The sequence below is a fragment of the Neolamprologus brichardi genome, chromosome 19, assembly GCF_056152115.1.
Source record: "Neolamprologus brichardi isolate AB-2024 chromosome 19, ASM5615211v1, whole genome shotgun sequence".
NCBI lineage: Eukaryota > Metazoa > Chordata > Actinopteri > Cichliformes > Cichlidae > Neolamprologus > Neolamprologus brichardi.
In genome coordinates, this window is record NC_142122.1 from 3,138,362 (window position 1) to 3,165,895 (window position 27,534).

The 27,534-nt window shown below is 40.8% G+C and overlaps 3 protein-coding genes across 7 annotated transcripts; 2 read left to right on the plus strand and 1 right to left on the minus strand.

The window, feature by feature from the left end:
* The first annotated feature begins 650 nt into the window (after window positions 1-650).
* Window positions 651-13,879, plus strand: syf2 (SYF2 pre-mRNA-splicing factor). Of its 2 annotated transcripts, none has more exons than XM_087832952.1 (7): window positions 651-722; window positions 1,023-1,121; window positions 6,990-7,115; window positions 7,527-7,644; window positions 9,583-9,673; window positions 11,343-11,441; window positions 13,523-13,879. In XM_087832952.1, exons 1-7 carry the CDS (start codon window positions 705-707, stop codon window positions 13,686-13,688), a joined length of 717 nt encoding a protein of 238 aa, XP_087689078.1. In that variant the 5' UTR covers window positions 651-704; the 3' UTR covers window positions 13,689-13,879. The 2 variants fall into 2 exon arrangements, with proteins under 2 accessions (XP_087689078.1, XP_087689077.1); XM_087832951.1 differs by having other exon boundaries at window positions 674-722; window positions 1,020-1,121.
* Window positions 13,880-15,662: 1,783 nt separating this feature from the next.
* On the minus strand, window positions 15,663-20,739 carry rsrp1 (arginine/serine-rich protein 1). Of its 4 annotated transcripts, none has more exons than XM_006807485.3 (5): window positions 20,498-20,739; window positions 17,461-18,037; window positions 17,216-17,373; window positions 16,094-16,168; window positions 15,663-16,005 (listed from the first exon to the last, which is right to left on the minus strand). In XM_006807485.3, the coding sequence occupies exons 2-5, from the start codon at window positions 18,014-18,016 to the stop codon at window positions 15,862-15,864; spliced, it is 933 nt and encodes a 310-aa protein (XP_006807548.2). In that variant the 5' UTR covers window positions 18,017-18,037; window positions 20,498-20,739; the 3' UTR covers window positions 15,663-15,861. The 4 variants fall into 4 exon arrangements, 2 of the variants coding, with proteins under 2 accessions (XP_006807548.2, XP_006807549.2); XM_006807486.3 differs by having other exon boundaries at window positions 17,461-18,057; XR_437613.3 differs by having other exon boundaries at window positions 15,932-16,005; window positions 16,094-16,608; window positions 16,827-17,373.
* Window positions 20,740-24,069: 3,330 nt separating this feature from the next.
* mgst3b (microsomal glutathione S-transferase 3b) lies at window positions 24,070-27,534 on the plus strand. The gene is made up of 4 exons (XM_087833037.1): window positions 24,070-24,312; window positions 24,402-24,524; window positions 26,295-26,367; window positions 26,898-27,534. Exons 1-4 carry the CDS (start codon window positions 24,187-24,189, stop codon window positions 26,996-26,998), a joined length of 423 nt encoding a protein of 140 aa, XP_087689163.1. The 5' UTR covers window positions 24,070-24,186; the 3' UTR covers window positions 26,999-27,534.

Genomic DNA, 27,534 nt, shown 5'->3' on the forward strand with positions numbered 1-27,534 from the left:
AGTCCATAAAAGGAGTAACTTAAAGTTTTTCACTGATTTTGTTTTTAAAGAAGAATTTTGAATATGGTCTTCAGTTATATTACTCTTGATGTTTAATTTTGAAATATTTTTTCTTTTTTATTTCAAGTTTAAGAAAAATACATTCTTCTTCTTCCTTTACTAGCCATTTTTTTCAGTAATGAATAAAAGCTCCTTCAGCCCTTGAAATATAAATGTTTTTATACTTAAGTTGTAAATCTTTTAGATTTGTTTGTTCTTCTAATGATAGATTTTCTTTTTTATAACATATGTTGTTGGAGCTTTTATAAACTATTTTCTAAGTTTGTAATCTTCATCAATTCTTCCTGTATGAATTTTGTATAATAACTGTATTCTATAAATTCTGTATTTTATTTATTTATTTATTTGTATTGCTTTTTATTATATTATTATATTATTTTTATTAAGTTTAGTGACTCGTCCATTAAAATTTAGTTGTTAAGTTGTGTATTTCAATAAAAATAAGTTGATGATCTGAAAGTGGAGCTGTGATTATATCATATTTTATTTCTGCCGTTATATGAACCGATGTTATTCAGCAATTAATCGATTATCTTTGCTTTATTTACGTTTTGTTGTTGTAATTGCGTTTTACTTTCTTCTTGTACGTAATATCCGGCGCTAGTGCTGAACTTCCTGTTTTCTTCCGCATCAATACCACAATAATGGCGTCTTGTAGCGAGGTTAGCGCTTTTTCCTTGTTATTGGTATTTTATTGAGGTTTATATTTAATGGATAGTGGATACGGTGGATGGATGTAACTCTTTAGAGTGCGATGTGTCGTTTTGCTGACAGAAGTTGTGTTTCTTCGTCGTGTTTGTTGGTTAAAATGTCGTGTTTTGTGTACGAGGCTAACGGGAATTTAGCGTCTTGGCTAATAAGCGTTAGCTTTCTGACTGCCAGTTGTTCTCATGCGTCTCTTCTTCATTGAACAGTTTGAATTAAAACGTTTTACTTGTATTGATAACTGTCTTTGTTAGCAGGGGTCTGCTGCAACTGCCGAAGAGGAGCCGACTGAAACCGTCGCGTCCCAGAAGAGAGAAGCGAGACTGCGAAAATTTCGAGAGCTGCATTTCAAACGGGTGAGATGTTTAACTTCAAAGCTTCAGTCAAATGTATCGTAAAATCACAGAAACCTCATGTTTGACCGCATGGTCAGCAAATTGGGGTCCCAAAGGCCGGAATCGAGCCACTGTAGTGTGAAAACCAGTGGCATGTGAAAAACAAAGCTTGAATATGACCAGTATATCTCAAACATATCTCTCATGAATGACATCGAATCATCTTGAGCCCGAAAAAACATTCCTGTCACAAAGCAGAAGCTCACAAGCACAACAGCTCTATAAAGATTGGGCAAAAAGGACTTAATTAATCATACAGGGTAGTGACAATAACACAGTCATAAATATGTTTGCAAAGCAGGTAATTTCTTTATTTTATATAAAACTCACTTATACATCCTGCTCACTGCAGTCTATTTGTTAATATAAGCAAATATATCACAGATAGAGACTTCAGCAATCACTTTTTGGTGTTCAATTCAATTCAATTTTCAATTCAATTTTATTTATATAGCGCCAAATCACAACAAATGTCGCCTCAAGGCGCTTCATAGATACAGAGAAAAGCCCAACAATCATATGACCCCCTATGAGCAGCACTTTGGCGACAGTGGGAAGGAAAAACTCCCTTTTAACAGGAAGAAACCTCCGGCAGAACCAGGCTCAGGGAGGGGCGGCCATCTGCTGCGACCGGTTGGGGTGAGAGAAGGAAGACAGGATAAAAGACATGCTGTGGAAGAGAGACAGAGATTAATAACAGATATGATTCAATACAGAGAGGTCTATTAACACATAGTGAGTGAGAAAGGTGACTGGAAAGGAAAAACTCAATGCATCATGGGAATCCCCCGGCAGCCTACATCTATTGCAGCATAACTAAGGGAGGATTCAGGGTCACCTGGTCCAGCCCTAACTATATGCTTTAGCAAAAAGGAAAGTTTTAAGCCTAATCTTAAAAGTAGAGATAGTGTTTGTCTCCCGAATCCAAACTGGAAGCTGGTTCCACAGAAGAGGGGCCTGAAAACTGAAGGCTCTCCCTCCCATTCTACTTTTAAATACTCTAGGAACAACAAGTAGGCCTGCAGAGCGGGAGCGAAGTGCTCTAATAGGGTGATATGGTACTACAAGGTCATTAAGATAAGATGGGGCCTGATTATTTAAGACCTTGTATGTGAGGAGCAGGATTTTGAATTCAATTCTGGATTTAACAGGAAGCCAATGAAGGGAAGCCAAAACAGGAGAAATATGCTCTCTCTTTCTAGTCCCTGTCAGTACTCTTGCTGCAGCATTTTGGATTAACTGAAGGCTTTTCAATGAGTTTTTTGGACATCCTGATAATAATGAATTGCAGTAGTCCAGCCTGGAAGTAATAAATGCATGAACTAGTTTTTCAGCATCACTCTGAGACAGGATATTTCTAATTTTAGAGATGTTGCGCAAATGGAAGAACGCAGTCTTACATATTTGTTTAATATGTGCGTTGAAGGACATATCCTGGTCAAAAATGACTCCAAGGTTCCTCACAGTGTTACTGGAGGCCAAGGTAATGCCATCCAGAGTAAGAATCTGGTTAGATACCATATTTCTAAGCTTTTCAGCGCCGAGTACAATGACCTCAGTTTTATCTGAGTTAAGAAGCAGAAAGTTAGTGGCCATCCAAGTCTTTATGTCTTTAAGACATTCCTGCAGTTTAACTAATTGGTGTGTGTTATCTGGCTTTATGGACAGATAGAGCTGGGTGTCATCTGCATAGCAGTGAAAATGTATGCTATGTCTTCTAATGATGCTGCCTAGGGGAAGCATGTATAATGTAAACAGAATTGGTCCTAGCACTGAACCCTGTGGAACTCCATAATTAACCTCAGTGTGTGAAGAGGGCTCTCCATTTACATGCACAAATTGGAGTCTATTAGATAGATATGATACAAACCACTGCAGTGCAATACCTGTAATACCTACAGCATGTTCTAATCGCTCTAACAGGATATTATGGTCAACAGTATCGAATGCTGCACTAAGGTCAAGAAGGACAAGCACAGAGATGAGTCCACTGTCAGAGGCCATAAGAAGATCATTTGTAACCTTCACTAAAGCTGTTTCTGTGCTGTGATGAGCTCTGAAACCTGACTGAAACTCTTCAAATAAACTCTGCAGATGATCTGTTAGCTGTTTGACAACTACTCTTTCAAGGATTTTTGATATGAAAGGAAGGTTGGAGATTGGCCTATAATTAGCTAAGACTGCTGGGTCTAGAGATGGCTTTTTGAGTAAAGGTTTAACTGCAGCCACCTTGAAGGCCTGTGGTACATAGCCGATTATTAGAGATAGGTTGATCATATATAAGATCGAAGAATTAATCAATGGCAGGACTTCTTTGAGCAGTTTTGTAGGAATGGGGTCTAAAAGACACGTTGATGGTTTGGAGGAAGTAATTATTGAAGTTAACTCAGAAAGATCGATTGGAGAAAAAGAGTCTAACTTAACATCAATGGAACTAAGAGTAGCTGTAGATAATATTACATCTGTGGGATGATTATTGGTAATTTTTTCTCTAATGATAAAAATTTTATTTGTGAAGAAGTTCATGAAGTCATCACTAGTTAACGTTAAAGGGATGGTTGGCTCAAAAGAGCTCTGACTTTTTGTCAGCCTGGCTACAGTGCTGAAGAGAAACCTGGGGTTGTTCTTATTTTCTTCAATCAGTGATGAGTAGTAAGCTGTTCTGGCTTTGCGGAGGGCTTTCTTATAAAGCAACAAACTATTTCTCCAGGCTAAATGATGATCCTCTAAATTTGTGACACGCCATTTCCTCTCCAGATTACGAGTCATCTGCTTTAGGGTACGTGTTTGAGAATTATACCACGGGGTCAGGTACTTCTGATTAGAGACCTTAGTTTTCACTGGAGCTACAGTATCCAGAGTCGTACGTAGTGAGGAGGTGAAATTATTAACAAGATAATCGACCTCTGTTGGGGAAGCGTTCAGATAGCTGCTCTGCCCTGTGTTGGTACAGGGCATTGACGATGATAACAGTGGCTGGATTATATTCTTAAACTTAGTTACAGCGCTTTCAGAAAGACATCTACTTTGATAAAGTCCACTCTCCATTGCTGCGTAATCAATTATTGTAAATGTAAATGTTATCAAGAAATGATCAGACAGGAGAGGGTTTTCAGGAAACACTGTTAAATGTTCAGTTTCTATGCCATATGTTAAAACAAGATCTAGAGTGTGATTAAAGTGGTGGGTGGGTTCTTTTACATTTTGAGAGAAACCAATTGAGTCTAACAACAGATTAAATGCCATGTTGAGGCTGTCATTTTTAGCATCTACATGGATGTTAAAATCACCCACAATAATTATTTTATCTGAGCTCAGAACTAAATTAGATATAAAGTCTGAGAAATCAGACAGAAACTCTGTGTAAGGCCCAGGTGGACGATAGATGATAACAAGTAAGACTGGTTTCTGAGTTTCACAGCTGGAGTGGACAATGTTAAGCATCAGGCTTTCAAATGAATTAAAAGTCTGTCTTGGTCTTTCATTAATTAATAGACTGGTGTGAAAAATTGCTGCCACACCGCCCCTTCGACCTGTGCTTCGAGATTTCTGGTAGTTAGAATGACTCGGGGGTGTTGATTCATTTAAACTAACATAATCATCCTGCTGCAACCAGGTTTCTGTAAGGCAGAGTAAATCAATTTGTTGATCAATTATTAAGTCATGTACTAACAGACTTGGAGGAGAGAGACCTAATATTTAATAATCCACACTTCACTGTTTTACTCTTTGGTTCAGATGTGGATACTGTATTGTTCTTTCTTTGTAAATGTTTAAGTTGTTTGTTGCTGGTTTTTAGTTTGTTTTTTGTCTTTTTGGAAGCAGACACAGTCTCTATGGAGATGGGTTTTTGGGGGGGTAGCAGGAGGAGAGAAGCTGCAGAGAGGCGTGTAAGACTGCAACTCTGCTTCCTGGTCCCAACTCTGGATAGTCATGTTTTGAGGGGTTTAATAAATTTGTCGATATTTCTAGAAATGAGAGCTGCTCCATCCAGAGTGGGATGGATGCCATCTCTCCTAACAAGACCAGGTTTCCTCCAGAAGGTTTGCCAATTATCTATGAAGCCCACATCGTTTCTGGGACACCACTCAGACAGCCAGCAATTTAAGGAGAACATGCGGCTAAACATGTCACTCCTGGTCTGATTGGGGAGGGGACCAGAGAAAACTACAGAGTCCGACATTGTTTTGGCAAAGTTACACACCGATTCAATATTGATTTTAGTGACCTCCGATTGGCGTAACCGGGTGTCATTACTGCCGACGTGAATTATGATTTTACTGAATTTACGTTTACCCTTAGCCAGCAGTTTTAAATTTCCTTCAATGTCGCCTGCTCTGGCCCCTGGAAGACAATTGACTATGGTTGCCGGTGTCTCTAGCTTCACATGTCTGAGAACAGAATCACCAATTACCAGAGTTTGACCCCCAGCGGGTGTGTCACCGAGTGGGGAAAAACGGTTAGACACATGAACGGGTTGGTGGTGTACCTGGGGCTTCTGTTTAGGACTATGCTTCCTCCTCACCGTTACCCAGCCGCCTTCTTTCCGCAGCTGCTTGGGATTTGCCGGGGAACAGCTAGCGGGGCCTACGCTATCTTCGGCTGCACCAGCTACAGGGGCCTGGCTAGCTAAGGGTGAGAGAAGGGTGCAAAGCCGAGTCTCCAGATCAGTAATCCTGGCCTCCAGAGCTGCAAATATGCTACATTTGTTACAGATATCATTACTGCTAAAGGAGGCCGAGGAGTAACTAAACATCTGACACAATGAGCAAGAAAGTGCAGAAGGGACAGGTGAAGTAGCCATGGTGCTAACGGGTCGGCTACGAGCTAAGCTAGCGAAACAGTACAGAGACAGTGAGTGAATACTTTGGCTATAAATTAGGTAGTGAGTACACAGAAAGTGTGCTTCGGTTGAAGCACGTGAAGATTATACTGTGAAAAAAAGAATGTATTTAAAAGTTGTTAATTAAACTGCTAAGCAAATAAGCTACTCAGAAACACCACTGTGTTTGAGCAGGAACAGGAAGCGATACTATACCACAGAGCGAGCGAACACCAAGTGACACCGGCCCTCTGGATGGCAGTTGCAGTAAGGTCATTAACTAACCCAGTTTTTCAATGAAACACACTGCTGCTCCTAGTGTCGTGATGGTGTGACTAATGTGGATAAAGTGAGATCTGTTGTTGAATATTTGTTTTTTAAAAGAAAATCTAAGGCTGTTCATTGGTTCTTGTTTACAAGAGAAGAACTTTTCTTCTAGTAAGGAAATAATGTTCTTAAACTTGGGCTGCTGGTATCAGTAGCAATTCTCTGGACCATGCAGCCATTATAACACCCCCCAGTGCACTTGGAGAGTAATCAGGGCATAAAGACCGCATGTATAGAATCACCTGCCAAGTCTAAATACTGCTTTGAAATTTTGCCACAAAATAAGCTTAAAAAAAACACAAAAAACCCCGCTTTTTTTTAAAAGCTTATTTGCTGAAAGTTTAACTTCTAAAGGTGTGTTCACAGCAACTCAAGGTAGAGCTTTTTTTGGGAATTGTAGGACTTCACGACAAGTTCAAAACACATGGTTATTGAATTGTAGGTTTCCAACAGTAGATATGTTGATGTACTATAACAGCAGATGTCTCTGTAAACATCTTCTAAAGATAAGTACTGTGTGTTACTCTTACTTTTCTTAACCATTTTGATCAAATTGGGCCAGGTGTGACCCATGAAATGAGGTATAGAGGTTTATAGGTGTATTGTATTTTTGTTTTTTCCCTTTTTTCTTTCATGCAGCTTCTCCTCAAACCTGTCATTTGTGTTATTTGTCACTGCAGAATGAAGCACGTAAACTCAATCACCAGGAGGTCGTGGAGGAAGACAAGAGGTTAAAGCTGCCCTCAAACTGGGAGGCTAAGAAAGCCCGACTGGAGTGGGAGCTCGCTGAAGATGACAAGAAAAAGGTATTTCAGTTTTTCAGTAGTCCTGGGTTGGTACACTGGATGTACTGATATACCGGTCCTAATTTCAGGATAATTAAATACCATCATACCGAAGAACATGCAAAATCCCCACCAGGACTCTTAAAGTGATTTTTAGGTATCCACGACAGCTGTATTAACTGCATCCTTGTCAATCTCATATCATCATTAGTGCAGTTGCTCCAAAGTGTAAAGTGAATCACCTCCAGGCATTGTCAGAAAATTCTGTTTCTCTTCTATATAGCACAACATAACGTGTTATCTCATTACCCAAAAGTACTGTGGCCGTTTTATGCTGGATTTACTAGAATCAAAATATCTAAAGGTTTTGTGGTGGTGCAGCTGAATTTTTCCCAGTTTGAGCTGATTATTAATTATCGTTTTCTGATTCAGGAGTGTGCTGCTCGTGGGGAGGACTATAACAGAGTGAAACTGCTGGACATCACTGCTGACGATGCAGAGAGGTGGGAGAGGAAAAAGAAGAAAAAGAATCCTGACACAGGATTTGCAGGTCAGTTGTTCCACTAAAGACAGATGCAGATTATTTTCTAATGACTTCTATTTATTAATGGCAAAAAATGTGTTAGAAAGTGGAGTCGGAGAAGGATGAGTGACAGATGACTTTATCATCTACTTGTGCAGTCTAACATTTTATAGTGTGGTTATTGGACTAATTGGTTAAACATGCCACCATAATAGCAGTGGTTGCAAAGCTGTAGAAACTAGCCACAACACGACGCTGCATTTATATTGGTGTCATCGCTGGCACTTAAAAAAACAAAGAGGAAATAGTGAACAGCGATAAAAATCTGTGGTCGATCCCATTAAAGATTCGCTCATATTCGCCTACACGGTAATGTTAAAGTGTCAGTAAAATATTTGGCAGCAGGAAAAATGTAACAGGTCTGCCCAGATTTAACCAGCAGAGTGATCATAGACAGCTGCACAGCACTCATGGTGCATTTAATTTTCACATCTTAGACTTAAAAAAGCTTTTACAGGCAGTGGACTTCAGTGTGCTGGTAAAAGCTGATTTTCTCCTGGAAATTTGAGTTAATGTATAGAAGCAAATATCAGCGAGTGATTCATCATTATGTCCAAGACTAAGATATTTTTTTCCATTATTTACTTATTTAAATATATCATATTTAGCAACAATGTTAGCTTCACGTCCTAATGGATGTAACATTTTTAGTCCCTTCTTTGCTCAGAGTTGCTATAAAAAACTTCCTAAATCACTTATAAGCTGAAATTCCTCTTGTTGGTACTTTCTAGGCTAACGTAAGACCTCTCTGAGGTCTTTCTAAGGAGACTATTCTTGAACACACCCTTCTGTTTACTTTTTGTCAGCATACACAGAAACTCTGCAGCTGACCTGTGTTCTTTGGAAGAGCCAGACTGTCACCAGCCTACCAAAAAAAATGTCTGTTTGAATCAAGTTTGAAGCGCAGGCTAACAGCACCACCTTATTTAGCTTGAATCCTAAAAGAATTCTAATCTGATTGCATGATTCTCGTCCTCTTTAACGTCCAGCATGATTGCTGAACAATGTTTAATACGGTGTAAAAATAGACCACGTCTAATGATTGTATTGGCTGAGGAATCCTTTTGCAGATGTTATAAAGGTGATCAGATCAAACAGCTTTATTTTAGCCGTGGGCAACCCTCTTGTCACGCCAAAGAGCCTCAGTCCAATCGTTTACTTGATACTTACTTAACTTAATTTACTCTTGAGAAAGTGGTGCACCGTGATTCTCGTCTTCTGTTTAGTTTCCAATTTCTTTATCACAAAGAATTTGAGTGACATAGATGAATGAAAGATGCTTTGAGCCTACATTACAGCAAAATGTAGCCAGCTTCTTATGGAAATGCTCGTTTTTGCTATTTGTACCGTTCTTTCTGTCTATTTTGGTGCTGGTTGGATTTTTCTGACTGTTTGGTAGCCGTTACTTTTCATCACACCATCTGTACTTTTTCAGTGATGGCAAGGTTTAGTGTAGCTCCTGTTGGAAGAGTTGGAATAGAAGAGGAATGCCTTTGTGAATAGCTTTTATCTTTACCATGATTTTTGTGACTAGGAACAACCTTTAGCATCAGGAAGCTTTGTGAACACAGATCCTGGCCTTACCGTGTCAGACTGCTCCTGCTTTAATCTGCTGGAAAAAAAACATTTGCTGTGTCTCCTAAATATGGCTGCCATGTGTGGCATCAAAACCTCCGCTGAATTAAAACCTCTGGGGAGAAAATAGTCAGCAGAGGGGCTTCAAAAAAAAAAAAAAGGGGGGGGGGGGGGGGTGAGGTGGAGAGATGCCTCTTCAGCCCTCCTTAACAAGCCGCAGATTGTGATTGCTGAGCCTCGTGCCTGCTTGCTGTTTGTTCCACTAATTATAACTCCTTTTTTTTTTTGCCTTTCCTCCTCTCACACAAACGCACACATGATGGACTACAGGATATGCAGAGGCCCAGTTCCGGCAGTACCAGAGGCTTACCAAGCAGATCAGGCCAGACATGGAAAATTACGAGAAGCAAAAGGAGGAAAGGTGAGTTGGGCCTCCGTAGGACCTCAGGAAACCCAAGCAACCTCTGTATTCTCCAGCCAGGTGGTGAGTGGCTGCTGGCAGGGGAAATATGAATAGATATAGAAGCGCACAGCACAGAAAGCTTCTTTACACTCAAAATCACAGAACTGGGGACATTTGCGTTCCCAGTACACCCTCCACTGGGTAGCATTCATCGTCATCACACAGGAAGTCACTGCAGTATAGCGATAGTTGCTGTCGCTTGGACGATACCACCACATCAGTCTCCCACCAAAAATTGTGCAAACTGGCCAAAGCAACGCCAAAATGGCAGCTGACATTGATTTTTTTTTTTTTTTTTTTTGGCACATCACCATGTGACAGGGAGCAAACAGGGAATTGGAGCGACAAAAACAAGGCCCATTGTTTTACAGATTTACTACTACTACTACTGGCGCATCTTTGTAGTAAAACCCCCATTAAAGGCATCACTGCATCTTGGAACCAAAACTAGAAGAAGAAGAAGAATCCTTGAATTGTCCCAGATGGGAAAATTTGGGTATAACAGCAGCAAGAAAGACACATATACAAACAAACAGTACACAAGACAAAGAACAGAAACAGAAACAATGGTTACCAAAAACAGAGTACTGTACCGTTATTAAATTAAATTAAATTAAATTAAACGAAGTTAAGAGGCAAAATCTGGTTATAGTGTGAATGGGTTGATAAAATAGTGCAAGTTACTGCGCAGATGTAAACATCTATGTTTGTTGGGAGCAGTTCTGATTGTACAGTCTGACAGCTGCAGGGAGGAAGGACCTCTGCAGAAACGCTCCTTCATGCATCGAGGATGCAGCAGTCTGCCACTGAAGGAGCTCTGCAGTTCAGCAGCATTTACATGCATGGGGTGAGAGACTCTGTCCATCACAGGTGTTATTTTGGCCAGAGTCCTTCTGTCTCCCACCACTTGCACTGGGTCCAGGGTGCATCCCAGAACAGAGCTGGCCTTCTTAATGAGTTTATCCAATTATTATTAACTAACGTATGTTGAAAGTTAGATTTTGCACGTTGATTAAAATAAGTATTACATTTAACTGACTAGCATTTCTGGAGTCTTTATTAATCCGGTTACACAGACCACTCAAAATATGAAGAAATGTCCTTGGGAGTTCGTTTTATGAGTTTCCTCTAACAGTGTAATAAAAATGATGCATGAGGTCTTTCTGTGACCCGAACTGTGAAATTTCCAGTCAAGTAAAATTAATTGAGAAAACGAAGCTTGGTGATATTGACCTATAACCCTCGCCATCATGTGTGCGCAAAGCATTTTCTGTATATTAATTCGCATATCCCTGATTTGCCCTGGGCGATATGTTAACGTAGCTGCACACTCCAGAAATAATTTAAAGATTTTTTTTTAATGTGGAGAATGCGCACCAAGGTCAGAGAGGAGTTCACTGCCCGGAGGTGTTTTCCGGCCCGTAAAAGCCGCCACATGCATGAAGGATGAATGGATGGATTCATGAAGGATGGATGACGACTCACGACTGGCCCCAAAGCCACTTTTCTATCCCATCATTAGGATGAGCATAATCACAATGATGGGATAGAAAAGTGGATTTAGGAATGTTAAAGTGCCGATTATCTGTGGTTATGCATTTCTAATTGTTTTGCTGGCGCTCCACAGCGGTGAGGACTTCCACCCCACGTCCAATAGCCTGATCTACGGCACCCATGTTCCCACAAAGGATGGCATTGACCGCATGGTGGAGGATGTTGAGAAACAGTAAGTCACACTTTTCACGAAAGCAGTGCCCTATCCACTTCTGACCATCAGTAAATTTTATATCTACAAATATATATCTTCACTGGGCAGACCGCTAAGATAAACTTCTATACCCACTGATGCTCTGTGGTTACACAAAATCAAGCATGTGACGTAAAACAGAATTTTATCCACCTGTGGCAGTGTGGAAGAGAAGCCAAGCACTGATTTGGTTAAAGCTTGGTTATTATGATTGGTTTGCACCGTCAAAGCTGCCCAAAATGTTTGATTTGTCACGTGTCTCAGGATGACCGTGGGTTCGTGTCAGTTAATTCCCTGCTTCCCAACGCTGGCACACCACAAACGCAGTGTGAAGATAAGCAAAGGCAATGGGAAGCAATCTCTGTGAGTGGAGGAATTCAACCCCGGAGCATAAATTCTGGTCCAAATGAGGATAGGAGGCAGTTCATTATCTGCCACCTTCTGACCAAGGTTTAAACGCTGGCAGGGTCACGTCTTGTTATGCCAGGAAGAGGAGGTGATTGGTTGTGCAATTTGACAACAAAGTTTGAGCAATAAGTTGGTTTTAATACGATCAAGTTGGTGACAAGCCGCGGGCTGCTAACTGCCTATGAAAGCTCCGTTGTGCTGCAGTCACACCGAGGAAAACAGTGGTTGGAGACCGGAGCACAATCAAGATACTGCAAAATAGTTGCTTCATAAGACTGGGAGCAACTTTTATGGTAATAAGACAAAGTTTGTTTGTTTTCAGCCCACGAGTAAAGGGTCAATTACATGCAGTCTGTTTGTGATAATACAGAAATTAACTTGTGTGAATGTGAAATTTGTTGCTTGTCTTCAGTCACATCAAACTTCCAGAACCTCAGAGATTTGAAACAGAACTTCGAAAATGCCTCAAGAAACTGTGATGTAGTTTGAATCACTTGAGATCCATCAAAAACAAGTTGCACCCGCTGGTGAAATGACTGTGCAAACCTTTGCTTAGTCAGTCCAAGTCCAACTGCGATTGTTTGTAGATGGGTTGCCTCACGCTGACGAGCATGCAACGTCTTCAGCCTCTGGGTGACCTGTTTCTTGCTGCAGCTGCTTGTAGTCAGTCAAAGAATGTGGAAAAAATCAGTACGGTGACAACAAAACCACCAGTGTTTCATAATAGCAACAAAGTTGCCATCCTGTTGTTAATGTGACCGAGCCATTGCTCGTCTCATAAGCGACCGCTGGTTCTCGATATGATAATCATAACATCACATATGGTGACATCCATGAGTTATGATGCTTTTATGTATTTCAAATGTTCAAATATAACATTGTTTTTTGGGGGGGTTTTGAAAATTGTTTGCAGCCAGTGACTGGATGTCTCCTCCCTTGAAATTCTCCAGCAGACCTGCAGAGCCTTGCAGATGCTTTCAGTTCAGAACTTTCAGACAGAACTGTTTTGAATAAAGTTCGGAGATCTCGCAGATTAAATGAGTGTTGGCCGGTCTGTAAGTGACCGACTAGGGCACGTGATGGGGGAACCGGGTCATAGTCGGGGCACTGTCAAACCTGAACAGCCTGTGTGCACGGCTAAATGTCAGACAGATGGTGTGATGCTTTTGCAAAGCTTTCTGATAACCACACTGGAGGCTACTTTAAGGTGGCGAGACAAAGAGGTCTAACAGTACCTTCTACCTCACCCACTTTTAATGTCACTCAGCTGAAGGTTTTCTCTTTCCTCCAGAAATCTTTGACCTTTTTGTTACCCCGGTCTTCCCCCAAGCTCTTCTATATTTAAGACAGTCGAAGGACTGTGTTGGAGATGCAACTGCAGGGCATTAGACAAGGATTCGGTTGCCAGGGTATGACGCACAACAATGCTTTGAAGACACGGTGGATGAGGAGTAGGAGCTCACAAATTGACAGTATTTTCCTCCGAGTACGTGCGCTAGGTTTTCCATCGCCACTCGGCTTGCCAAATTTAAAAATGCATGCTTCCAAATTATTGCCTGCAGCCAGTTATTGTTATTGGATCTGCCACAGTTGGAGGCCACGCCGGTTTATGAAAATGTCTCTAAGCTGCTTTTATTTTTGCTTTGTGTCAGGATTGAGAAGCGGTCCAAGTACAGCCGACGCAGGGCCTACAACGACGACGCCGACATCGACTACATCAACGAGAGGAACGCCAAGTTCAACAAGAAGGCGGAGCGTTTCTATGGCAAATACACAGCAGAGATCAAGCAAAACCTGGAGAGGGGCACAGCGGTGTAGAACGTCAGGTCACTTTAGAGCTTCGCTTTTTATTTTTTCCTTCTTGCTTAAAGTCTCTGTATTTATGAGCGAAAACGCAGTGTTGCCAGGTTTTTGAGCTGACATACGTAATATTTCTTGTTTTGCTTGTACAGTATGAAAAGTCTGTCTCTGAACTCTTATTTTTTAATAAACCACTTCCAATTATCTCATTATCTTGCACACTTGTGCTTTTTTTTGTTCCTGTGGCTGCTTCTGTGTGTGGTCTCATGACGAGAGAGATTTTGAGCGTGAGAATGAACCGTTAACTCACCATTGAATCTCTTTGGGGGCATGTTTAGCACAGAATGTCAGCCAACGGGGTTTCAGCATAGGTGCACGAAGAGAACGACACGCTGAGCAACAGTTGGGTAATTCAATTTATCCCTTTTATCACCTGCATCTTGCCACTAACTTTCCCAGAGCAGATATGTGAACACAAAGCCTTGTGACTTCAGAGCAGACATGCAAACAGCTTTCCGTGCCTGAATGTAGGGTCACTGTGCCCTCTACTGGATAAGCAGCGACAGGACAAAGCCAGAAGGGTTAAATGAAAATGAAATGTGTCCTTACTTGAATTTTATTTTACTTGGATGAGTCAGACCCTTAGAGTAAATTTATGAGATCTTCTTAAACACAATGCATGTTTATGTTTTGCTGATGAGAAGCAGGGGAAGTCTTCAGATTTTCCTTTTGATATCTGACTCTGATTTGGAGCTGTTGGTGTTCAGGTTTATGAAGTCTTATCTGATTAGCCTGAGGACACTGGCTGTAGAAACGTTGCATAAATTCACAGTTGTGTCTGACACTTTTGATTCATTCACAGCCAACCGACAGTTGGTGTGTCCTATAAAGCAATATTGATTTAATAAAACTAAGGCACAACTGATGCCATTGTCTGCTCATAAAGGTGGGGGGATCATTGAGTCACGCAGGAATGTCAGGATAAACCTGTCTTCTCACCTTTTCCTGTTAAAACAAGCTCAACACTTGCTTTGTGTGTCAGTACTAAGTAATCAGCACTTTCTCCCTGCTGTGCCTTTGCTTTGTTATGCGTTTGTGTGCAGTATCTCCCATCAGTCATTAATCACAATTACAAGTCAGCTTACAGCCAGAGACGTTTAGTCTGGCAGTAAGGCGATCAAAGCTGTGAATCCACCTTTCTGAGTATCAGCTCAGATTTACCAGTATCGCACTACTATTTATATTATATTTTGCCTGGAAAATATTAAATACATGCAGCGATTTATTGAAACATGTGCAAACATACTTTGAGACACATCCTGAACTGTTGAGATTCTCCAACACCACTATTTAAAATGTAGCTCCAAGAACCAAGGACATCCCCTTAAGAAAGTTTTTGCATTCAAAGTTGGCTGTCCATGGTGCCTACTCCGCAGGGTGATAATACTCCATCACCCTTTGCTGTATAAAAGAAACTACACTACAAAAATGTCTCACCCATTGGAAGCCAAATCTAGTCAAGTCAGGCCCAGTCAAGTAGATGTACAGCATTATAACTAGAGGTGTTAACCTGGGCTAAAAGAACATGTAGAAGTATCATATCATGCTATGTTACAACAGGTACAGATTTACCAATAACTGTTCTAATAGATTTTATTTTAATGTTCAAGGTTTTGGAGATGCACTTTTTGATCTGCGTTACCACTGCTTGAATCAGCTGAACAAATCAGATCTGACAATTGAGGTCAGGAACCTTCTGGAAGCAGGCCTTTATATAACCAGTCTTGCAGGCAGTGGAAATGCTGACACCATGTGGCCATTTCAGATACTGCAGGTCATTTTCCAGCTTATTTCCAACTACTAAAGTCATCCTCTTAGTAGTTGGAAATTAACTACCAAACCCTTGGGGGTTTTTTTAAGTGGAAAAAAAAATTACACAAGTCTTTGGCACTGCTGCGCCTTCAAGTATGAAAGGACAGCCAGAAACAAGTATTATGTGAAATAACTTTATTGAGTCCATAAACATGACAAAAAACACAAGGAAAAAAAAATAATCCCACCTGAACGATTCTTCACTTCTTCCCACATAAATCTTTAACATCTGAAAGAAAACACCGACGTGTGAACATCTCATATGTACAGTATATACAGCATGTACAGTGTCCATGTGCTCTGCCCCGTGAGTGCGGGTTTAGGTATGTTTGCGTGCACTCGAGGATTGGCCTGATCTGACTGGGATCCACTGGCCGTAGGGCTTGCTGCGCTCCACGCTGTCCACTCGGGGAGTTACCCTTGCTGTAGGAGGAGCTGTCGCTGTTGGCTTAGCAACAGAGTTCTGAAAACAAACAAAAAATTTTTATTATCACGAGTGATTCAGAGCAGTGTGAAACAAAGGAAAACTCACTTTAGTTTAGGTCACTTACGTTAATGCTGAAAGCTATTTTTCCTTTCTGGGACAACCTCTGGCTGCAGACGTCATCAGGCTCCTCCTCTGTGCCCTGTTGAAAAACAAGGACAACAAGTAGTTACTCACAAGCCCCAAACTGGAGGCAGAGTGAGCTTTGACAGTTTGTGAAGGTGATATTAGATTAACTGCTTCTAACACAGTTAAGCTTTTCTACTGCGTAGGTAGGTATATCTTCAACAAACTACAGCTCTCATGCAACCCCCAAACACTTAATCCAAGCTTCAAGGTAAGACCTTGAAAAAGAATCTAAAAACAAATTATTAAAAAAAAACCCTAATAAAAAGAAAAAATATATAAGGCTTCTCTGTCTACAGTTGCAGAATGGTGGTCACGCAGTTTTCCCAGCCCCTTAGCACACCAACCAGGCCATGTGTACCAACTTATCTTTGGTATATGGAGAGGAGTTCTTCATCTGTTTTTAGCTCTATAATGCAGTCCACACACGTGCGCTCCATCAGCGAGTGGAGGGCTCTGCTAAATAAACAACCCACTTAAACTGCAAGCATAAATACATTTGTAATATAAAATTTTTTACTTCCTTTCTACAAGGTGAATCAGTAATAACACATCTGAGTTGGCTGCATCTATGTGTGCAATTAGCAAGTATCTAAAATGTGAGATGTGACTTATACATTTGCATTTATTTGGCCTCTAGTGGAGAAAATGCAGATTGTGAAGATTACAAGTACATTTTGTTATCACCCAAGTCACATGACAGCCCTTTAATCCCAGGTGCCGATGAGTGAAGGAGACCACTGTCATGTCATCTATGAAGACAGGAATAAATAAAGAGCATATGTTCCCCTCAAGGTCCAAAAGGTTAAACAAGACAGGAAAGTCAACAACACAGACCACAATATAGTCACAGCTATAAAGTCTGAGTGCTGAATCATTTAAAAACAATGCATTAACCTCTACCTTGTGATTAAAAGTTAAAGGAGAGCACTGCTGTGCACAGGAGATATTTCTAAGCTTCTTCATATCCCTCGTCTTTATATGGAAAGAAAATGCAAATCTAAGTCTTTAGAGTATTAAAAGCTTCGCCTTCAGTGAATGGCAGGTTTCCTGCCACACTCACCTGTGCTGCGGTCTTTTCGGGGCAGTGTCTCACCCTTTTCTCTGGCTCACGCTCTGGTTCTGACAGGATTGGTTTCACACTCTCAGGAAGTTCCATTTTCTCCACTCCCAGAATCTTCATGGCGTTTGCCTTTGCAGCTTCGAGGAGTTCCCTTTTATCTGCTCGACACAAACCAAATGAGGACATTTAATACGAGCATCATTACTACTTGCTGACAATTTCTACTGACATCAACTAAAGCTTACCACACAGACTGAGGCTGACAGAACGTCCAACAGATCGGGATCGGCTCCTGGATGGGGATTGTGAAAATCTGCATCGATACTGGCTCACGCGGCCCCTGGACCTGCGGAAGGATGACCTGGATCGGGAAATTGAGCGGGACCTGGAGGGAGACCTGTACCGTCTGCGATGCGAGCATCTGAATGAGCGAGTGTGGGCCCTGTAACAGCGGGGTGGGGAATGACTAGAACGACCTCTGTTGCGTCTGCTGTGGTCGTCACATCGACAGCGAGAGGAGCGTCTGTGGCAGCGGGGGTAGGAGCGTGACCTGGAGCGAGAGGACCTGCTCCTGGGAGAAGATGATGAGGACGATGAAGATGATCTGTAATAGCGTCTGGGTCTGTCACGCCCTCTGTGAGAGCCTGAGGAGTGGCTGCTGTCATAGCTGCTCCTGGACACAGAGCGGGATATGGAGTAGAATCGGGATGACCTGGGGCTTTTCTGGTCAAAGATCACATTGAGGCCATCGCTCTGGCGAGCACGGGCCATTTCGGAATGAGGGCCTGTTCCCTTGGCCATTGTCTGGTCTTCTGCCAAAGCCTGGAAAGAGAAAAGAAAACCTGCATAAAACGACGAGAACACTAAAATTACTGAGCTTTTTGTTTTTTTCCTCTCTCTCTCCCCTGGTGCAAGTCCCTACTACTAGATTTACTAGCCCTGCGCAAATTCCCCTGAACTTAACACCTACCACCCCGCTTTCACAGGCCTTCAGCTCCATTGTTCTCCTGCTTTTTTTGTGCAAACACACCCTCCCCCAGCCCCCAACCAGGAGAGATTCAGGTCTTTCCTTACCTGCAACCTACAATACACCATGGTAGTTTCTATGTGCAATATTTCTCATGCATGCCTGTCCATAAAACATACATACACACAAAGTACATATATTTATATAGCCACACCTTACATAACATGCATAAAGTCTAGTTATACACACACACACACACACAATATGTGTGTATACACGCACACCAATATTTTTCAATACACGTGTCCATATTTATGTTTCCAGACGTTTGTATAGTACACTTTCTATACTGTGCTCTTTGTACAGTTTTTATGTTTGCTGCTTTTGTCTTGCACTGTCCACTTTACTGCAATAACAATGCAGATTTTCCCACTTGTGGGACTAATAAATGTTGATTTGCTGCGCGCGGGCAACATTGGCATTTGTTTACTCAGATCCAAGGCCAAACCTCTGTGTTACAACCTGCAGAAATTCCTGCCAAATCGATACAAGAGACAGACATTCACAATATATGGGTACACAAGTCTGTTGTTTCAGTGTTTCAAATTTTACAGCGTTTGCAGACCCAGTGTCCATCATCCCTGCATTTGTCACAGGTGAATTTCTGACATGTTGCACAGGTAAACTTGCTGCGATTCCTGTTGCAGCTCTCTTGCACCTGGCACTGCGTTGTCTTTACAGTCCCTGGCATAGCAGCTGCAGCAGCTTGCCTCTGTGTTAATATTTCCTTGTGCTGTATGAATCGCAACGAAGTTCCTGAGCTAGAAGACTCAGAAACAATCTTCTTTTGCCTGTCCACCCTGTACATGCCTTGTACAAAATGTAGGCATTCACCGCCGCCAGGTCCAGCATATTGTAGAAAACCACTACTGGCCACCTGCGTGTTGCTGCTCTTACGGAATACATCCGCGCAAGTTGAGGAGGTTCACGCCGGATTTTATTCACTGTGCCCCGTAACGTCGTTTGTCTGTGCGACAGTGAAGTAAAGAAATTGTCCATTGTGACATTTCTCCTATCATCCAAAAACGGCTCCATCAGTTTCATGACCACGTTCTCTGCCAGCCTCTCTCCCTTCTGATCACTGGGGTCCTTTCCCAAGTAAGGAGATTGCACTGCAGACATATTCCCCTTCCGTGGAGGCATGTTGGTTTCTTGTTCCGTCTCCTTTTCAGATTCTTCTGAGGAGGTATCAGTGGCCTGCTGGACAAATGAAACCTCTCCTCCATCAGAATCTGCTTCGTCCATTTCCTGAAGCAAGGCCAAAGCTTGTTGCGTGGAGAGGTTCTTCCTGCTGGCAGTGATACGGAGGCCATCCTGATGTGTGTGTGAGATTCTCCCACCTGGTTGGTCTGCTTTTATGCACAGCACTGTGCTGTAGTAATGCAATGCCAGTCCTACACATACACAGTCACAATGGAATAATGGAAGATCTGTGCTGAGAGTCAAGGAAGGTGTGAATGTGTGCCTTTCATAATTGCAGGTCAGTCATTGTGTGGTTAAAAGTTAAAGGAGTTAAAGTTGAAGTTAAAGTTGTATAGATACCGCAGACATTTGTGAAGGTTGTAACACAGAGGTTTGGCCTGCCTTGGATCTGAGCTACTCTGAGTTAGGGGTGGGCAATAGAAACGATATACGATAGAAACGATATAAATTTGGCCAAAAATAGAGATTTTGACTACACCGCTCTATCGCATGTTGATGATGTCATCAAGCTGCGCCTGTTTTGGTCGAAAGCATTCCAGTGGTCAGCACGCCTCAGTAATTTTAAATACTTTACTGGAACTAAGTCTTTTTAATGTGGCATTACCACCACTTTCTCAATGATGCCCCTAGAGAGCAAAACGCGACTGCATAACTGGCAAGTCTGACTGCAGACCACTGGTAATATCACATTTCAAGGCAAGCTAAAACTAAAAACTGCTCCCTAAACATTAAACAGCTTATAAAATGTCTATTAAAAGACAGCATAACCGTTGCATAACCACTTTCAGTGCTGCCCCTAGTGAGCAAAGCAGTGTTGTGTAACCTCACCGGCTAAACCGGCTTGAACTGGAAAGTTCCGGGTTGACGTAACCCTGAGCAGCAGTTAAAATACAACTTTTAAAGGTTATCGTTGAGCAACATTCGCAAATAATAATTTATCCACGTCACTCAATCTGCATTAGTCACAACCTTTTGTTTTTTGTTTTTTTATCTGAAACCGTTTCGTGTAACACTAACTTAGAAATAAAATAAAGCCAACGGCGTTGTCTTACCAGTTCGACTGTAACTAGAAGGTCTTCTTTCTGTTGAAGTCGATTCAAAGGGCAAACGCTGTGGCAAATTGTTGCCCCCCAGAAGTATATCAAAAGACGAAAAACTGAGAGAGGAGCTCAAAATGCTCGAATTTGTTGGTTTGTAGCCAATTAGCTAAGAAAAAAGCGATCGTAGCGTCTTCCTCGCAGTTTACTCTTCCACCGTCGTCACTCTAATGTAGGCGGGAAGAGACCGCAGCGGGCTTTAAACCTGCTTCTGGAAATTTCCATTCACGTGACGTTCGCGATGATTGGATTATTTTGAATGACTCGCGGGCTTAACGACTCTTTTTTTAGGAACGAAATAAGTTGAGTTATCTTCCCTTTAGCGGCTTCTGCTTTTTTAAATCTCCGCAATATTCATTCTTCCTTTAATCGTTGTTTATAAATCGTGCCATATTTGTGTTTCTACAATCAGTATAGGTTAAAAACAAGGTTAAAGAAACCGATTCAGCGGGTAACTGATACAGTTGGTGAAAAGAATCAAATCGTTCAGGGCGACCGATAAACCCACAGAGAAAAGGCCGCATTGAGGGTATTTGTGTTTTGAAGGCCTCAGTGCTGCAGAAAAAGCTGCACACACAGTTCTGAGATGCAGTAAAAGCTATTATTTAAATATTATTTATAGAGAAGTTTAATCCTGATACCGAGCAAAGATTAGGATGGATGTATTCAGTGTATTATGTGCAAGATAGAGTTTATAATTTTCATTATATTGCATTTAAACAAAAGCTTGCTGCAGCAAATAGCAGAGCATGATGCGGTAGGTGAAGAGAGGGGGGCAGTTTGGAGTTTCTAGAAAATTCACATAGACCTGAAAGATTACATTATATCTGCAGCATTATCATTGATAAAGGGATAAAAGATGCACCACCGCATCAGCAGGTTATTGCTGTATTACAAGTCTGAGTGGTGAGTAAACATAGACTAGACATCAGTGTGATTCTCCATATGATTTCATTGATACTCAACATAAACAGCCAGTAAATGGTCAGATGGATTACATAATACTTAAAATTTAACTGCACTTATTATACAAGAAGAAAACGGAGTCCGTGAAGTGCAGAGGAATTATTTTGATATTACAAATTTACGACTTGTTCTAACCCAGTTCTTACTTAGCATCATCCATTTTGTTGGCCTAAAAAGAGTTACAATGATTTGCATTAACCTATCCTTTCAAATAATGTTATATATTGTTATAGGTCTTTTGGTATTGGTTTACTTTGATAGCTGCTTGTTTCAGTCAAGGTTTCTTTTAGGATAAGGGATGGAAAATCCTTTAAACATGTAGGGGGGCCAAGCTTCAGCTGCTATAACTCAATCAAATGTGTCTTTGTTCTTGTTGAGTAGTTGTTGAGTTGAGTAACTGATACTTTGTCATGTTTCTCATGTCTCCCTATCAGCGTCATTATCCCTCCTCACTATTGTCCGTGTTTTATTTTGCTAATGAATCTCTCTTCGGTTATTCATTCATTCATAAAACAAAATTCCAAAAAAGGCCTTGAAACTAATTATCCAAACTTTGTCCTACATAAAAGAGAAATCTTATTTTAAATAAAAAATGACAAATTTCCACATTAAATAGTATAAACCCAATAAGTTTAATGGTTTTTAGTGGAATAATAATTGTTTGTTTTTGTTGGTTTTTTTAAATTGTATTTTAATGGTTTATCTTTGGCTTTTTGTACTTTGCCGTTGCATGTCAGGCCATGACTGAAGTCTTTCTCAGCAGGAAGGCTGTTAAAGTGACAAAATACAATTAAAAATCTGCTTACATTTTCTAAGGCCATCCAGCGAAACTGAATTTCAGATATTATCAGTCAGCTGAATGGGAGTTATCATTGCGTCTTCAACCAGAATGGGTCTTCAACACCTTCTAGACTCTAGAAGGTGATGATGACCCATTCTGAAATCTTAATGAAGGATTCTTTCATATATTCTCCTTCCATGAACGGCTTCCCATAACCTGACTATTTGCTAAATGGCCATAAAACTTGCAAATGGCCAGAGTCTCCCACCCCATGCAAGAGACTCTGACAGCACTGAGCAGCTCCTTCAGTGGGAGACTGTGGCACCCACGGTGTGGGACGGAGAGATTTCGCAGGTCTTTCCTCCCCACTGCTGTCAGACTCCACAACAAAGACTTTTGCAGCTGATCAAACCCTCACACGTGCAATAAGACTGCTATATGTGCAATTCTATATGCTATATGTGCAATTATTGTACAATTCTTCTTCTGACAAAGTTGTACTTTTGTATTTTCTTACTCAGTTGTATATAGCATTTGTATTTCTATTTTATTCTATTGTATATATTATTCTATTCTATTTTATTCTATTGTATATAGTATTTTATTTTATTGCATTCCAGTGTTTTCTAATTTCTGCTACATAACTTTGCACTTTTGCTGTAACAAAACCCCTCCCCTTTCTGGGGGAGCCAGAAAGACGTACAACGTGAAAGTAAGTGAAAAACGAACACTGCACGCGCTGAAGTGATTTTTATTTGCATCTCGGGCTTATTTCACGCATGCTTGCTGTTTATTCTGCAGTATCCCACCATGTACAGCGACGAGGAGCAAGTCTTTAACTGCATCCAGAGGGCGCATCAGAACACCCTGGAAGTGTACCCTCAGTGGCTGGTTTTCCAGACTATCGCAGCTCTTGTTTACCCGATAAATTTGATCATATACACTATATATACACTCACGTACACACTAAATCAGTCTTCACTACTAAGTTTTTTTGTTTTATGCATTTATTGTCTTGGTGTTAGTGCAGTGGGTCAGGGGCCAAGCAGGAACACGCCCTCGTGATCTTTGGCATGAATTTTCCAGATAACAGTCTAGTTCAAACCTTAGTGTCAGAGTGAATAAGCAGATTTTCCTCGATCACAGGGGTGTGTCCACAACAACAAAACAAATTTCCCACCTGTGGGACTAATAAAGGTCATCTTATCTTATATTATCTTATAGCTGAATTTGCTTATTAAATTACTCAAATACTAAAAAGTAATTTAAACTGTTGTCCCATCCCGATGTACTTTGATACATACTATTAATATGTGTGGTATGAAGATCACCTTTTGTACAGCATCATTAAACGCATTAAATTTATAAAAGGTGAGACAGCATTTATTTAATTGTTATAGCTATGAAAGTGTTATGCTTTGTAATTTAGTTTTGGTTTTTTTTGGTTCAAAATGGGAGCAGTTGTATTAATAGTAATTGCATAGATGTGGTATGGAAACTTTTTTCTGCTGTAAAAAAATGACCCCATAAGTCTCAAATTTTTTACATACAAACTAAAACTTTTTCAGACTAAACTTTGAGAAACTTTAATAAAATCTGAAATTTTATATCGCTATACCTACAACTATCTATCTATCTTGTAAGCCTGCAGGCTTATAATTTGTATTTTATTAGGGCTTAAAAGGGAGAAACTAACGACTGTACCGTCATTGGGAGAAAGTGAAGTCGTGAATGCGTTTCAAATGCAAATAAAAGAAGTCTCGGGCGATCTCGCGACATTTTATGTAACGTTTACTTAGCAGTATTGTTTACTTTGTCGCTTCCGCCTCTTTCCTGCGTTATAAAAGCGTAGCGTGCGCACACCTCGCTGTTCACCTGATTTGATCGCAGGCTGAAGATGGACGCTCTCACCGTGCTGCCATCCAACTTCGGATATGTTATCCTCACGTACCTGTACAGCTGGATCATGCTGGGCTATTTGGCAGTTAAGGTCGGGGGAGCCAGAAAGACGTACAAAGTGAACGTAAGTGAAAAACGAACACTGCACGCTCTGACGTGATTTTTATTTGCATCTCGGGCTTATTTCACGCATGCTTGCTATTTATTCTGCAGTATCCCACCATGTACAGCGACAAGGAGCAAGTCTTTAACTGCATCCAGAGGGCGCATCAGAACACCCTGGAAGTGTACCCTCAGTGGCTGGTTTTCCAGACCATCGCAGCTCTTGTTTACCCGGTAAATTTGATCATATACACTTAAATCAGTCTTCACTACTAAGTTTTTTTGTTTTATGGCTTTATTGTCTTGGTGTTAGTGCAGTGGGTCAGGGGCCGAGCAGGAACACGCCCTCGTGATCTTTGGCATGAATTTTCCAGATAACAGTCTAGCTCAAACCTTAGTGTCAGAGTGAATAAGCAGATTTTCCTCGATCACAGGGGTGTGTCCACGACTTTTTTTTTCTCTGTGGTGGATTGGGGGTGCACAGTAAAACAGAAGATATGATCACAAATAAATAAACAGAGTTTTATAAAATATAAATCTAATAATGTTAATTAGGTTAAAAATCTGGGATATCTCACTACAGATCACATAAGAACGGTTTACGATATATAGATAACATGCAAATATCCTGTTAGGCAGGTTTGATGTATGTGCAGAGAGCGGAAAGATCCTTAGAGGAAAGCAAGTTTACAGAAAGTTTAAGTGGTCAATAATGAGATGTCAGTGAGGAAGTGAGATGTTTGTAGCTGCTGAAGTGAGCACAATTAAAGCTGTCAGAAGAAATGTATTTGCAGGCTCGGTGCTTTTGAAAAACAGATTATTGTTGCAGATTACTAAATATAAAAAATTGAGTGCACATATCAGACTCATCTGTGGAGTGGAGACTCTGGTGGAGCACTCTCTGTCCTTTTTTTTCTTTTTAGGAAAAAAATCTGTGCATATGCTTGGTTTGTTACTTTATTTGATAACTGTTTATTAGTAATGATCCAGGCCAAAGACCAGCGGTTACTCAAAGACCTCACTGAACCTGTTAGAGCTCCTGATACCCGTGAGAGTGCATCACAAAGAAAGAGAGACAAGAAGGCATTTAGACACTTATGACAGTAGGGGGAGTGTTTGAACAGATCTCAAATAAATAAATAGACGTGATCTTTATCTATGTTCATGGACACAAATCACCATATATTTATATGATGGTTTTCCAGACAAAGCGGTGAAATGTTGAAATACCTCATGAAAGGGCTTCAGCACATGTAGCGATTGTTATTTTAACCAAAGTTGCAATCTTTTTCTGACCTTGACCCGGTAGTTTTTAATGCCTTAACAAACCCAACGAAGGCATTTTTAATTAATAATATAAAAAAGGGCAGCACAGTGGCATGGTGGTTAGCACTGTTGCCTTATAGCAAGAAGGTCTTTTTGTGTGGAGTTTGCGTGTTCTCCCCGTGTTTCCCCAGGGCCTCCGACTTCCTCCCACAGTCCAAAGACATGTACTTAGTGGGGTACGGTAAATAGGTGATTCTAAATTGCCCATGTGAATGTGAGTGCATATGGTGTACCCTGTCTCTCACCCTGTGACCCTGATAAGGATAAACAGAAGAGAACGGATGGGATATGAAAAATAAAATGATATGAATGTAGTGTGTGAATCTGTGGTGTGTAGGACCCAAACTGGATAATTATCGATTCGTTAATGTGTACTTGTGTTTAATATTCCAGGTAGAAGTAATTGTACTTTATATTCTGCTGGATGGTCATATCTTTAATAATTCATTATATTTTCAGGATATTGTTTTATAATGTGCTGAAAGTAGCACAGCAGGAATATTTAAATAAAATAAAAGTACTTTAAATCTATATTTAAGTTGAATTCATGAGTAATGTAATGATTCTGTGTGTACTTTATATCAGCAGCTTTGGTGAGGGGCAGTTGTGCCCTCATCTGGAAACTCTCCTGACTTCCTCCATTCTTTCTAACTCTTATTTGTGTGCACTTCTAACCAGCTGTCAGCATGTGTCTTGGGGGTTATTTGGGTGACCAGCAGGTTTTCCTATGCCTGGGGCTACTACACAGGAGGTAAGACTGAAATTAAGTGAATGGAGTTATGATACATAAAATTTATACACTCACGTTAATATTTTATTAATAAATATAGAGTTATGTTAGTATTAACCCCTAATCAATACCACAACCCGTAATGTCTACATTGGTGTTGTAGACACGGCTAAGCTTGGACAAACAACCCCATTAATCACACTTGTAAGATTTAACTCGCCATATCATGCATATTATGCCATGTCATAATATGCATGATATGGCAGTTGGACAGATGTTCAGAGCTGAAGTCCAGCTGCTGCACAAGTTACAGCCCTGTGATAGTCTGAGCAGTTTTATTGCTCAGTATCTACGTTGTTTAATCATTTACATTTGATAACATATGAGTGAAAAGTTACTAAGCTAAGAAGTCAAAGATCTGCATTATTAATGGAAGCAAAACATTTTAATGATCATGTGTTCAGAACTTCAGAGAAGACAGAAAAGTTTAGCCTCGTTTTCTTCATATAATCCTGATTCGATCAATGTTTGCTTTCTCCTTTTTATTGCAGATCCCGCCAAGAGGATGAACGGTGCTTACGGCTACATCGGCTATTTCGGAGTCATCATTCTCTCCATATCTGTTGCCCTGCAGCTGCTCGGCTTCCTCTAAGATGACTGTCATCTTGTGTTTGCCCATCTTACTGAAGAATCTGCTCGTGTATAGTGAACAATATTGCATCTTAACAAAAATATGCTATAAACTGTCTATATACGACTTAAAACCTTTTTTATGAACCACTAACCTGATACTCTGATAATTCTGTGACTATATACTCCATGTAATCAAAATTCTACAATAGTCATCAATAAAGTAGATGCTGTCTGATGGTGCAGCCTTAAATGGATTCTGCGTGCACTCAGGTAGTACAGATTAGGGTCACCGAGAGGGTCAGAGGCAGCAGGGCTAAAGAGCGTGTCATGTGACTCACACATGAGGTATCAGGCGCAAATCCCCCATCTGTTCGAGCCCATAGTCAGTGGCTTCTAGATGATCTACATCCTGAGAAACAAGGCAAGAAAATACTGTAGAAATCTGTTTTCTTTCACATCTGATGCACAAAATGTGAACTTCATCCAGTTTTTATCCACCCCTAGATTAGAATCAAACCAAACATGCTACTGTGGAAATAAAATAAACTTCAGTCA

Coding starts and splice junctions, on each gene's coding strand:
- syf2 (XM_087832951.1), top strand. Junction 1,122..6,989: donor GAGAGCTGCATTTCAAACGG/GTGAGATGTTTA, acceptor TTGTCACTGCAG/AATGAAGCACGTAAACTCAA. Junction 7,116..7,526: donor CTGAAGATGACAAGAAAAAG/GTATTTCAGTTT, acceptor TTTCTGATTCAG/GAGTGTGCTGCTCGTGGGGA.
- rsrp1 (XM_006807485.3), bottom strand. CDS start 18,016: ATGGCCAAGGGAACAGGCCCTCATTCCGAAATGGCCCGTGCTCGCCAG. Junction 17,374..17,460: donor TGTCAGCCTCAGTCTGTGTG/GTAAGCTTTAGT, acceptor TGTGTCGAGCAG/ATAAAAGGGAACTCCTCGAA. Junction 16,169..17,215: donor CCGAAAAGACCGCAGCACAG/GTGAGTGTGGCA, acceptor GTTTTTCAACAG/GGCACAGAGGAGGAGCCTGA.
- mgst3b (XM_087833037.1), top strand. CDS start 24,187: ATGGACGCTCTCACCGTGCTGCCATCCAACTTCGGATATGTTATCCTC. Junction 24,313..24,401: donor GAAAGACGTACAAAGTGAAC/GTAAGTGAAAAA, acceptor TTTATTCTGCAG/TATCCCACCATGTACAGCGA. Junction 26,368..26,897: donor CTGGGGCTACTACACAGGAG/GTAAGACTGAAA, acceptor TTTTTATTGCAG/ATCCCGCCAAGAGGATGAAC.